The sequence below is a fragment of the Lagopus leucura genome, unplaced genomic scaffold, assembly GCF_019238085.1.
Source record: "Lagopus leucura isolate 7727_CA_CO unplaced genomic scaffold, USGS_WTPT01 Super-Scaffold_100014, whole genome shotgun sequence".
NCBI lineage: Eukaryota > Metazoa > Chordata > Aves > Galliformes > Phasianidae > Lagopus > Lagopus leucura.
This window is the reverse complement of record NW_024962268.1, coordinates 14183353-14197024: the sequence shown is the minus strand read 5'-3', so window position 1 is coordinate 14197024 and position 13672 is coordinate 14183353. Positions and strand designations below refer to the sequence as shown.

Here is a 13672-nt window from a genome sequence, read left to right as displayed (position 1 = left end):
ACGCTCTGATGACCATGTTCCGGACCTGACATGACAGCATCCTCCCTAAGAGGAACACCATGCAGGTATGTGCCTGCTGCAGAGCAAGCTTTTTGTTGGCAATTCTGCTCCAGGAACCCAGCAAACAGCACTCCTTATGCGAATTTCACCAGACAGGCGTCAGATGACACAGTTTTTATTCTTCCATCAGCCCGACTGGAGGATGAACGATCATAAGGAGGCTTTGTTAGATGGTACAACTCTATTGCCTAGTGTGCAGGTGGTCTTCTTATAGTCAAACTAAAAGAAGCATTTGACACAAACGTACAAGCAGGTCCCTCACACACACACACCTTCTTCTGTGCTCAGTAACGCAACACGGCTCTGAAGCCAGCTGTAAGCAACACATGGACGACAGGCTATGAAGAGAGGCTACGGCTGGCAGCAGGAGATACCAGGCGCGCTGCTCTGATGCAAGACTGTCTCACGCCCGTTTGCTCTGCGGTATGGCCCGGCTCTACCTGCGCTTATCGCTTCGATAACTCGCCCAGCTTCCAGCCTTGCCCGGCCCGGCCCGGCCCGGCCCGCCGGACGTAGCCGGGACGCGGCTTCCCCCAAAGGACGGTGCGAGAAGCCCTCGCCGCCGCCGACTGCGAGCTAGGCAAGGGCCGGCGGCAGCCGCTCGGCCGCGGGGATCCGGCCAGGTGCCTCCCGTCCCTCCCGCGCCCCACGGCCCCCACCGCTTCCCGCCCCCGCGCCCCGCCTCGCCCTGCCGCCAGCTCCGGGCGGAGGTGCCCGCGCCCGGCCCCGCGCAACCTGCCCTCCGCGGCGCGGCCAATGGGGCGAGAGGGCGGGGAGGAGCGGCGCCGACTGCCCCGGCCGCCTCCGCCCTCCGCGGCGAAACTCGGCGGGAGCGCGGTGGGGAGTTAGACGGCGCCCGCGCCCCGCACGGCAGCGCAGCGCAGCGCCGGCGGGAAGGAGGGAGAGAGGGAAGGGTTGAGCGGCGCCCACCGCGCTCCGGACTTTCCCGCACCGCCCCCGCCGACACCGGGGAGCCGGCCCGTCCCGCGGCGGCGCTGCGCCCTCCGCGGCGTCGGAGAGAGACGGACGGGTGCCGCGCTCCGCTCCGCCGAGCTCTGCGCTCGGGCCGGCCCCGCTGCCCCGGGCCCCTTAGACTCGGCGTGGGGAGAAGCGGAGGCAGCGCTCGGCTGTCCTGGCGCTCCTCTACGGCTCCTCTCCTAGACTTTTTTTTTTTTTTCTTTTTTAAAAAACCCACACGACTTTTTTATTTTTTTTTTTTTTTTTCTCTTTCCTCATTCGATTATTATTATTATTATTTTATTTTCAGGCTAGGCTGTCCTCTCCCTAGTTCCGCTCTTTCTCCCTCTTTCCCGATCCCTCTTGCCTCCCACGACCTCGCAGTAGCACGCGGGCACCATGTCCTACTACTCCACTACCATGCCACCTGCCAATGGCTCTGCCAATGGGACTGCCAGCGCGGCTGAGGGCAGCAAGCCTGCCACCATCCCCACCGTCATGTTCATCTTCGGCGTGGTGGGCAACCTCATCGCTATTGTGGTGCTCTGCAAGTCCAGGAAGGAGCAGAAGGAGACCACCTTCTACACGCTGGTCTGCGGGCTGGCAGTCACTGACCTGCTGGGGACCTGCCTGGTGAGTCCAGTCACTATTGCCACTTACCTGCAGAATCGCTGGCCAGGAGGAGTGGCACTGTGTGAATACAGCTCCTTCATCCTCCTCTTCTTTGGACTCTCTGGCCTCAGCATTATCTGTGCCATGTCTATAGAAAGGTACCTTGCCATCAACCATGCTTATTTCTACAGCCATTATGTAGATAAGAAGCTGGCAGGGCTCACACTCTTCGCCATCTATGCTTCCAATGTGCTGTTCTGTGCCCTCCCCAGCATGGGGCTTGGCAGATCAACCTTGCAGTACCCTGACACCTGGTGTTTCATAGACTGGCGAGCAACGAATGCCACTCACGCAGCATACTCATACATGTACGCCGGCTTCAGCTCCTTCCTGATCATGGTTACGGTGATCTGCAACATCCTGGTCTGCGTGGCCCTCATTCGCATGCACCGTCAGTTCATGCGGCGCACATCGCTGGGGACAGACACCACCTCCAGCCGTTTATCTGACTTTCGCAGACGCCGGAGCTTCCGTCGGATGGCCGGAGCAGAGATCCAGATGGTTATTCTGCTCATTGCCACTTCCCTGGTGGTGGTCATCTGCTCCATTCCTCTGGTGGTGAGTAACATTGTGCAACCCTACTTCTTTCCATCATCCACACTGCTGAATCTTTTCTCCTCCTCTTCTGTGCCTGTAGGTCAGAATCATGTTTAGATGGTGCTGCAAACTCTTAGCGTAAGTTCAGTGCAGTTAGCACGCACGCATGGTAATAGAAAATTGTACTGGTTTATATTTACAAGGAAAGAACCCACGCTTATACCAAGCCCTAGACTACTTTCATTGGTTGAAATGCAGTGCCAAAAATTCTTAACAAATTTTCCACTATTTAACTGGAATCAACACAGTGAAAATTTCACTGAGAGCTGAGGGCACTTGAAAGTTCACTCCCAAAATTAATTTGTGATGAGTGAGGTTTGGAGCTGGCCTGCTCTTCGGATGCCTCTTGTGTTTCTAAAATATGTGCTGTTGCTGAAGGATACAGCAGTCCTTACTGTGTGGAAGGAGGTGAGCGTTCTGTTTGCATGGCACCAGCAAGGTGCAGAATGCTTCCCACCCAAACCCAGCGCAGAGCTTCCCATCCAAAGGACCCACTTGGGAAGATCCCACGCTATTTCACTCCTCCAGCAGCCGTGCTGGAAGGCTGGAAGCAGCCGTGCCACTTGTTGCTGTCATTTTTAGCTGAGTGAGAGTTGCAAGAACCTGGCCTCATGGAGCTAGAGAAATACAAGAGTGCCAAACAACATTACCACTAACTATTTGCTAATTTTCTGCAACAGCTGGTACAATTACTGCCACTGACTTCAACCTGCGGCTCCTACTTTCTTCTGTTTCTTCACCTTATCGCCAAGGAAGACAAAAAAAACCACCAGCTCGAGGCTCAGTTTTCATGTGCCGCCCACCATAATACAGCTTGGCGAACTTCTCTCTCTTCCTGGCTTAGAAATGTTAAACAGTTGGCTTGCCATACTTGCCACCTTCCAAAATACAGTTTAGGGAGCCAAGAAGTTGTTAGACATAAAGCAGCACTGGAAGATAGATTGCTTTGAGGGAGTTTGGTGTAGATGGAAGCTATTCCACAGTCTCTGTATCACAAAGGGTTTGCGATGTGTGTGATGTATGAGTGGCCGTCAGGGGATGTGAAACAGCCATGCTGCTGCGTAGTAAGGAAGTTCAGAGAAACACATCTGCAGAGAACTTGGAGAGGTCAGCGAGTCCATCCCCCTGTTCAGAGGAGGGTGTAGTTGCAGGGGCCAGGCCAGTTTTGCCACATTACTGAGATAAACAGGAGCCAGCGGAGTGTGGCTGTGCTGGAGCACCAGCAGCTGTCACCCAGCGCTGTCGCACCTCCTGCAGCGCTGTGACTTCATGTCATGCTGTGGCTTAGCTGAGCGCTTTGCCATCTGTTTGCTGCTTGTCATCTAAAGGAAATGGAAATGTGCTGCTCGAGCTGTGCGCGGGCTGTCTGCAAGGCACGTGTGTGCTCGATTGAGGAACCGTGCGCAGCCTGTTACACAGTGCAGCAGCAGAAGCCTCATGGGTAAGGTGACTTGCAACACTGGGGGAGTCGGATCATGAGGTACCAAGCCCCAGCATAGGGTTTTAGAAAAAAGCCAAAACCTCATCCCTTGGAGGAGCAGCTAGAGAAAGGCTGAGGATGCAAAATGAAATGTTCCTGTATGTTAGGAGCAAGATATCTTACAGAACAAAAAAAAAAAAAAAAAAGGAAAAAGAGGGAGGGGCTACCAGAAAGGAAACTAGATTGTTGACAGTTCAAATTAATGATCCTGGGTGGGGCAAGAGATTTATTATTTAAACAGTGGCTGTTGAAAACCTTACGTGCAGCAGAGAGCATGTGAAGATGCAGGTGACAAAGTTCCGCACTCTGTCAGACCTTGATTCTGCTGCTTACAAAGCCATGGTGTTGCCTTGAGAGTGTTCACATGCAGTTGTTTTTCTCAGCTAAAGCAGCAGACTTCTGTGTGCAAAATGAAGTAAAAGAATGTCGTTTTGCTGTCTCCATATTTGACTCTGAAGTGTGCTGAGGAAGAGGAAAAAAAAAAAGTTTTCTTTTATGGCACTTGTAGATACATCATTACAGAGTCCAGTATGGTTGAACTGCTCCATTGTAAGGGTAGCTTTTGTCAGCCTCCTGCTGTGGGAATAAGCCACAGCTGTTTATGTTTTGTTACACCACGATGATGCCCCTGGAGCCATTCAAGGCCAGGCTGGAGGGGGCTCCAAGCAATCTGACGGAGCTGTAGGAGCCCCTGTTCATTGCAGGGCAGTTGGACCATACAGCCCTTATGGGTCCCTTCCAGATTGGATGATTCTATGATTTCATGTACTGCTGCATACGTGTATTAAGCCCTCTGCTTATAGACGGAGGTTAAGCATTCCAAGATAAACTCTGAGCAGTGACACCTTCATGTTTTACGTACTTAGTGAAAGCGGCAGAGACAGGAAAATCACTAACTTATATGTACATTTTTATGACTCAGAGGAGTTCCCTGGAGTTATGGGGGGAGCCCACACTGCAGAGGAGACTGCGAGGCTCATTTGTCGCACGGAGCCTGGCAGACACAGGAGCATGCGAGTAGTAAGGTGGTGGTGGCATGATTCAGATGCACAAAGCCGGCTCAGAGGGTGCTCAGTGACTGAGATTTTCTGACGGGCTGATTTCCTACTGATGATTTCAGCTGAATAAACTATCTCTGAAGTCAAAGCAGAGCAAGTTCTGAGCAAGGTACAAACTTTAATACTTTAGAGTGAATGCTTTCACAGTACAATAAATTGGGAGATAGAGGGAGCCCAGCATTTATCAGTATTTATAAGAGTTTAACCAAAAAACCCTAAATTTAAAAATTCTAAGTACTCTGAACTACTAAGAAAAAACTTGTCTTGATTGAAGAAGTGTTTAAAGAGCAGTGAGCTGAGTCACAGAGATCAGCCGTTCTCAGTAATGACGCTGCAGCTCTGAGCTTACAAATAGGGTTGTTCAGCATTTTAATGATTTATTCATAAAATCATCAAAATCTTACAGTGATGTGCTGTAGCAAAGCTATTGAGGATTGTACAAAGCACTGAATGAACATTGAAATGAAGGTGGATCAGATTTATCAAAGGAAAAAGAGCAAAAAAAAAGTGTTATCTATAATAACCTGCTATACCTATCTATATATAACCTGCTGTGTTCTCAGTGTACAGAACGTGGTTGGAAAGTGTGAAGTCTGACAGGAATTTAGGAGTGAACTGGAGAAAAGCACATGAGCTGTATGCTGCCTCTCACCTGCACTTCACTTTTTTCTTTTTTTCGTCTTTTAAAACTGTGAGTTTTTAGAACATAGGATTGGTATAGGTAGAAGTAGTGAATGAGGCACATTAGGTGGTACTTTATCAAGAATGTAGTGGAAATTGCTGCCCAGCCCTTAAGAATGACTCTCAAGAGAAAGTAGGCACACACTGCGGATAGTATAGTTCACTCCAGCGGTCTCTCAGACATTCTTAGGTTTACAAATGCATGATGTTTTTCTTATCCCGACCTCTGCATGCTGTTGAGTTGCACTGAAAGTGTAAATAAAATGCTGTGCTTCAGGATGTGTGTACGGTCCATCTCATGAAATAATCAAGAGTTTCTAACATGAGGTTTAGTTGAGATAAAAGTTTGGGTTTTCGTTTGATTTGGTGTGGGTCTTGCAGCCAGCAGCACGGTGGCAAGCACAGCTACTGGGCCATCTCTTACAGCAAGAACCCTTAAAGGCAAAGGGTGCTGGCTCCTAGAGATGAAAATCTTGTTTCCTGATTTATATCATTTAAAATTTATCCTATTGGCATGTGGGACATTTTATGAAGGGAGATTATTGCACCAATTGCTCTGTGACAGTAACAATACAAATTGCTTTATAGTACTTGACAGAAATTGAAATCATGATTTGCATTTGTATTTAGTAAAAAAAAATGCAAAAGCAAACCATGCAAGGGCTGTGTTTCTACCACTATCTATTTCTTCAGCATAAACTCAACACACTGTGGAGCAAAGTGCTACTTAACCTCTCCTGTGAAGAAAGGCTGAGGGAGGCTCCGGGGTCACCTCGCTGCAGCTTTGTAGTACCTGAGGGGACTGATAAACAGGAGAGAAAGAAACCTTTTACACAGACAGGTAGTGACAAAGTGGAATAGTTTCAAACATACAGAGGACAGATTTGGAGATTTAGGTTAGTTGTTAGGAGGAAATTCTTTACTCGGAGTGTGATGAGGTGCTGGCACTGCTGCCCAGAGAGGTGCCCCATGCCTGGAGGTGCTCAAGGCTGGGTTGGATGGGGCCCTTGGCAGCCTGAGCTAGTGAGGGCACTGCCCGTGGCAGGGGCTGGAGCTGGGTGGCCCTTGAGGTCCTTTCCAAACCGTTCTGTGATTCTAAGGTTAATAACATTGCAAAGAAACCACAGATAGTTTCAAAATATGTTGCCTGAATTCTGTGGCTGCAGATGTATCATGTAAGTCTCAGTTATTTGAAACATGAACTGTTCTCATTTGCTTTTTCCTTAAATTAGGATTTCAAATTGGAGAAATTGGAGAAATTCAAACAGATAATCAGCTAGTGTAACATAAAAATATAATCTACTTTCTGAGCACTTATTTAGAACATGAAAGGCGATATTCCTTATCATGCTACAACCTGTAGGGGAAGACTCATAGCCAAAAGAGGTATATCTGTTGCTGTTAGTGTGGATGTTTTACCAAGACGTAAAGAAATGATAAAACTGACATTCCAATGGAGATTTTATTTCTACTGTGTTGTGATTAACAAGTAATCCATGCAATATGTCCGAGCTGGTAAATGCATTTGACTCTTTGGGGGCTTCTATGAAAAGATGTGGGACAGTTCAAAGTTTTCATTAAATGGGTTCTTTTTAGGAATCTGTCACCGCCATGTCACACACCATCAAAAAGAAATGAAGCATACAGAGGTAGCATAAAGCAAGCTGTATGACTTTTTTTAGCCGCAGCGTCAGTGCTTAGAGATGTTTGTCCCTGATCTCTGCCAGGCAGAGAATGGTGAATCGAGTGCCTGAGTTTCAGCTGGTGCTTATCAGAGGAACAATCCCACCGTTAAATCACTGGTGTGTAACTTTAGCTCTAAGTTAAAAGGGGAAAAAAAAAAACGAAGAAAAAAAAAAAGTCAGGTCTCCAGAGCTGGTCTGTGTGCTGCCTTCAGAGTGTGCGCCCGGCTCAGAGATGCGGATGAATCCACAGGAGAAGCTCTGCCTGTCACACCTGTCGGGTTCGTGGCAGTGCGCGCACCAAGGCTCCAAGGCTGCTGCTCCCACAGCGCTGTCCTTTCGGCCGCTGGCTGCGGGCAGGTCGCTGTGCCGGGATCACAGCCCAGCGCTTGCACAGCTCCAGGGTGTATCTCTTGCCTAAGGGGAAGAGGAGGAACGATGGGAAAGAAACGTCCTGACACGGGTTAAATCTTTAGGAGAACTTTGTCCTTCGTGTGTTTACAACCTCTTACAGTTTTGTTTTGTTTTTTGGGGGGTTGTTTTTTTTAGGTTTTGGTTTTGGTATGTTTTGGTTTTTTTTTCGGAGGGTGAAAAAAATTCTCATAGAAATGGCCAAGCATATTTCAAGAGCAGAGTACAGCCGGTGCCATAGTCGCATCGGCTCATCTTCCAACCCCTCCGCATGGAGGAATCCCGGCTGCTGCTTCAGAGGTTCCGAGCCCGCGGCTCTGCGAACGGGAACGGAGGCCCAGAACGAATTCCCGCCGCGGCCCCGGGCTTGTCCTCGTGGTCGTGCCCTGCGGCAGCGCTGCCACCTGGCGGTGCGCTGCGGGACGGCCGCTGTGGGGAAAGCCATCCGTGCCCGCTGTGGATCTCAAGCTCCTCGGGCTGTTCTCGCAGCCGGCGGTATGCAGGATTCATCGGTGATGGCTGTCAAACAAGAAAAGCAGAAGGTTGGAGGCTGTGTAAATACTGAAAAAAGCTGTAGTGATTGAAGCCTGATCAAAGTGAGCTGAGGGTCAGCCTCTTCTCCGTTGTAACTAGCGATAGGGCTGGAGGGAATGGCCTCAAGTTGTGTCAGCGGATATTCAGGTTGGATGTTAGGAGATACTTCTCCAAGAGAATGGTCGGGCGCTGGAACAGGCAGCCCATGGAGGTCTTTTCTGTGAAGTAAAACTTCATAGAACTCTATAAAGTAAAATCACAGAAATAGACATTGCTGGGTGTGCAGGAATAATCTTTGATGCGTATCAGTTGTGTCTCTGGCTTAACAGAGGATAAACTAGCTGTCAAACAGCCACCTGCAGTGTTGAGAACAATTAGGAAGGATCACTGTATTGCTCTATAAATTCATTATTTTCCCATATTTGAAATTCCTGTGGAAAGGTTTTGTTACCAGTGAAGCTGGATGAATGTGCTGAGAAAGCAAATATGGAGGATTATCAGCTTCATGTCCAGTCATTTGAGATTCTGTGCATAGCAGTGCTGAAGAAGGACTCTGCAGTGCTTTATACGTACTTTGCCACTCACACTCTAAATCCTGACAAGCAGAACACAAGCAAGCATGGCTCTGCTGCAGGAAAATTTCATCAAAGAACTGTGATTTTTTTGTTTTTCCAGTCTTGCATAGGTTCGCAATCACAACTTCTAGTAAAAAATTATGCACTTGCTTTTCCTCATGTTTGTCTGTAAGCTCATAGCTAGGCCAGACTTTACTCATCTCAGGAGCCAAAGTGGAGGTTTTAGAGCATCCATAATTTTCACTGTGTCATGTAAGAAGATAATTAAGGGGTTTAATTAAGGAGTATGAAGAATACAGCGTCTTCCTTTGTCAGTTATTTTCAGTGGCTTTCCTAGGCCTTCCTAAAATTCCAGACATTGCATAGATCTTGTTAAAATGAAGAATAGCTATTTGAGACTTAACACACTGATATGATGTCATACTCTGGATTGAACTGGATTGTGCTCTACAGCAGCATTTTCAGAAGTGGTTCCAAAACAAGGGTAGGGACTATAGTATTGTTTTTTCTTGGATTCCATGGAAAGCCTGAAGGAGGCATTTCTGACAGGATCCAAAGTAGTCTTAAATTTTTTGCATGATAAACTGGAAGTGCTAATTCAGTAGTCATCTAGCAGCTGCTTCAAAATCTTGAATTCCTAACCACTTCATATGTATTTTTATGCTTTGCTAATTAGAACCAAGTGCCAGCTCATGTAGGTAAGCAATGCACTCCAGTCCAGTGCTGGAATCATCTAATCGTATTGACGTATTAAAAATCTTCTACCTGAGGGACCTTTCATTTTGTTACTTTATTTTTTTTTCCAAAGCATGCTGTAACAAGAAAGACACTGAGGTTATACAATTTCAGTAAGGACAAGTGCCAGCCGGAAGTATTTCTGTACTTGGCAGTCAACAGCTCTGGGCTTGTTTCTGGAGAATAACATACCTGGATTATAACCTTAGTTTCAGTTTGTTTCTGAACACACAATTATTAGACCTTTGCCAGAGGAAACAGTTGGTTACATCCCCTCAGAGGACTCTGATATCTCTTTGCAAATAGCATAACACCAGAGATACAGTAAGGAAGCAGGATATAGCTGTAACTCGTAAGTCTTTGTTCCTGGGTTATAACCGTTAACAAGGAAGTTGTAAAAGCAGCATCCAAAAGTTGAAGGTTCGAGGATTAGTTATGAGCGGTTAAGAGAACGTCACTGCTTTCTTACTTGCAGCACATAAGATCAATTTACAGCAGATTAATCTCTGATTTTTTTGCAGTTTTGAAAAAAAAGCCTCACAGTTGCCAATCTCAGCTGTATTGCTTTGGCAGCCTTTTCTCTTGAATCTTGCAAGTTGCAAGTTGAGATCCATGCTTTGATATATAATCTTTGATTTCCTGTCGCAGTTGTAAAATTTTGCCTTTATCCTCCCCCTTCTCTTTCAATAGGTCCGTGTCTTCGTGAACCAGCTCTACCGGCCCGAATTAGTGAGAGATGTAAGGCAAAACCCTGACCTGCAAGCCATCCGCATTGCCTCAGTGAACCCCATTTTGGACCCCTGGGTCTACATCCTTCTCCGCAAGACTGTGCTCAGCAAAGCCATTGAGAAGATCAAATGTCTCTTCTGCCAAATTGGAGGAGCTCGGAGGCAGCACTCGGGGAGCAATTTCAATTGCGTGGATGGTCGCAGGACCTCTTCTGCTGTGTCAAGTCAGTCACCCTCTTTCATCTCCCGTGAGCTGCGGGAGATCAGCAGCACGTCCCAAACACTGCTCTATCCCCCAGAGTTAAGTGAGAGCAGTATTGGGGGTCGTGTGCTGCTTCCAGGCCCCAGTGCAAGTTTGGCTCAGTCTGACACTACATCCGTAAGGACACTGCGCAGCTCAGAGACCTCGGACTCCTCACAGGGGCAGGACTCAGAGAGTGTCCTCTTGGTGAATGAAATCAGGCCTGGTGCTGGGGTCAGCTCTACGTCCAAGGGCAGTCCCCTCCAGGTCACCTTCCCCACTGAGACATTGAATTTATCAGAGAAGTGTATATAGCAACAAAAGGCATCAACCCTGGTGATCTTTCCTGGTACATTGGAAAACTGGTGCAATAGATAGGCATTCTACCTATTCAAGTGGAAAGGGGATCAACTATGCTCCAAAGGGCTAATTTTCTCTTGCCATGTGATGGGTACATTTCTTTTAGACTACTGAGGACTGTGTGGAATAGACACTGTGTTTTGTGCTGCCATCAGAAGTTATACAAGATGGGTCTAATGAGACTGGAATCACAAACATGTCTTGTTCTGGGTCACAGGAGAGCTACTGGGCCTCTCAACATAGAAAGATCCATCACTTTCTTTTCCTTTTTTCCTTTCTTTCTTTCTTGCTTTGTTGGTTTGTTTTGTTTTGTTTTTTGATTTTTTTTTCATTTCTTTCATTCTCTTTCCAAATCTGGTAGAACTGTGTTTTTCTGTGGCTGCTCAGCTATCAAGGTTCTGGTACTAGAACAGAATGTGAGGCAACTACTAGGAACTAGACGGAGCTACTCTGACAGCTGCTTGCAGTAGGATTTCAAAGTGTCTCACTAAAGCATGAAAATGTGAATTTTTACTGTTGTGTATATATCAGGTTTGAAAATATTTAAAAGTCTATTCTTCTCTATGAGAAGGGTTCTTATTAATACCAGGTATATAGAAATGATTGCCAGCCTTCTCTTCCCCACTATTTCCTGCTGATAAGACATTCTTGGTTTAGATTTGTTGTCCGTGCTAGATTCATGGTTGATAATTCTTTAGCTGAAAATATGTAAACACTTTGAAATGAAAATGTACATACTATTGAGAAAAAAGAAAACATATCTTCAGTTAAGAATATTCCTTTTCAGCGTATGTACAAGCCAGATTTTATTTATGTGCTGATAATGTTTCCGTGTATAAACACATCCGCTCCTTGCTGAGTACTTCAGCCCACGTCCTGCACACACTTAGGCACACACTTAACAATGCCCATCCGAGTAGCCCTTCTGCTGCCAGGGAGACTCTCATGTAAAGTTAAGGACATATAGAAGTACTTTAACATCAGGGCCTAGAACTTTCAACCCCTGGTTAATAGTCATAATATTCACTTTAGTTAAAGCATCACTGATGTAATAAAGGTATTTTTTCATAACATTTATCATTTTACTTTAAATAGTAAATAGAATTTTATGACTCTGTAATCTGATATTCCACCAAATAAATGTATGATACCGTGGAAGTAGAATCTTCATTTAAAAGCATAAGTTATATAGAACCAGCTCCTGGTCTTGCACTCCTTGTACATTATTTGTTCCTAGAGTTTTAATGGAAAAGACATCACCAAAAACAGCAGTGACAAAAGGACTTCTGGTGTTTTATTTTGCGAGGTTAGATCTTGTTACAGAAATACTGTTTACTAAAATAATTCTGTACAGATATTTGGGGATGTTTTGTCAAATACTAAGCATGTTATGCTGCTTAAAGTGTTCTTATGTGAAATGCTTTATTGTAATTAAAATCTTGAGCCTTATGTTGATGACATGTTTAAGCAGTTGTATTGACCAAAATGATTTTGGAGATCACGATTAAATGGAAATGTTCTGCTTGAGATCAAAAGTTTATTAGTCTGCCATTCGGTGCCAACTGCCTACTTTAACAAGCCACCCTTCTGGAACACCTTGTGCTTAGCTGCTTCTAAAACCTACTGGAAGTTTCCAGAGCTCCACAGAACAATCACCATCAGCAAGAAGGAGCCATCTTAGAAAACGTGAAAGGACTATCGCACAGCCATGAAAATCTCTCAGAACGACAGAAAAATCAAAACCCCCACTCAATTAAACCTCAATCTGCCTATTTCCCTCTAGCACAGGAGCAGTAGAGTTTATTTGTACGTAGGAAGTTATGCACAAATATTGCAGCAGAAGCTACTGCTGCACTGATTAGAGAACAGTGCTACTGAAGTTCCTGCTGTAGCTGCAGGTACATATCTGCCTTTGTCTTTGCAATTAAAGCATTTAGCTATGGTCTGCTACTTGCTAGTGACCAAAAAAAGGCCTCACTGTATTATCTAAGACAAGGAACAGTACCTGACAGTCTAGTTTCTAAATGAGAAAGGCCTGTGCATTACTGATGGAAAACAGTTTGTTCTGATAGACTTCTAAGCAAGAATAGAGCAGCAAAAGAGGTGTTCTTTCTTCCCTTTGCAAAAACAAATGGTAAGTCTTCCTTCTCCCCATAGCATTGGTGGTTTACCAGTGCTGGGCAGGACTCACAAGCCCACATCAGCACTAGTTGCCTTAGGAATGAATGAAAATCCCCAAAAAACCCATGTTAATGGAAAATGCATTAATTCACAATTCAAAAGTGTCTTACTCCAAAATCCTATCTCTGTGACTCCATCAGTGGTTTATCAGTGCTGGGCAGGACTCACTAGCCCACATCAACACTAGTTGCCTTAGGAATGAATGAAAATCCCCAGTCAACCCACATTAATGGAAAATGCATTAATTCACAATTCAGAAGTGTCTTATTCCAAAATCTTATCTGTGACTGCATCTTGCCAGTCCCACCACCCCCAGTCTCACACCCTTACTTCCAGCATTCTGCTGCCCACAGCACAAACTGCAGCTTCACCAAACCTTATACCCCACACCTAAACCTTTCCTCAGACTCCAGACCCAAACTCCATTTATTCCCCCATCCTCTGGCATGGTGTGAACAGGATGAGAGCCATTATTGGTAGGAAACTGGTAGAAATCAGTTTCTATGAATATTGTAAATTAATTTGAACCTATGATCTGTAAATGAGCATTACAGTTGGATCCAGGTTTAAGGAGCAGAATATAGTGTACTTAGGCTCCACTCATGGGCTCAAAGATCCTGTTACAACCTAAGCTTATACATCTCCACTGTCTGCAACACCAGTGCTACTATCAGTGCTGTAAATGCAATGCCGAAGTGATAACGATACCAATGTAACCAT

General features: G+C 46.0%; 1 protein-coding gene across 1 annotated transcript; it reads left to right on the top strand.

The window, feature by feature from the left end:
* The first annotated feature begins 1266 nt into the window (after positions 1–1266).
* Positions 1267–12267, top strand: PTGER4 (prostaglandin E receptor 4). The gene is made up of 2 exons (XM_042875138.1): positions 1267–2247; positions 10133–12267. The coding sequence occupies exons 1-2, from the start codon at positions 1417–1419 to the stop codon at positions 10724–10726; spliced, it is 1425 nt and encodes a 474-aa protein (XP_042731072.1). The 5' UTR covers positions 1267–1416; the 3' UTR covers positions 10727–12267.
* The last annotated feature ends 1405 nt before the right edge of the window (positions 12268–13672 follow it).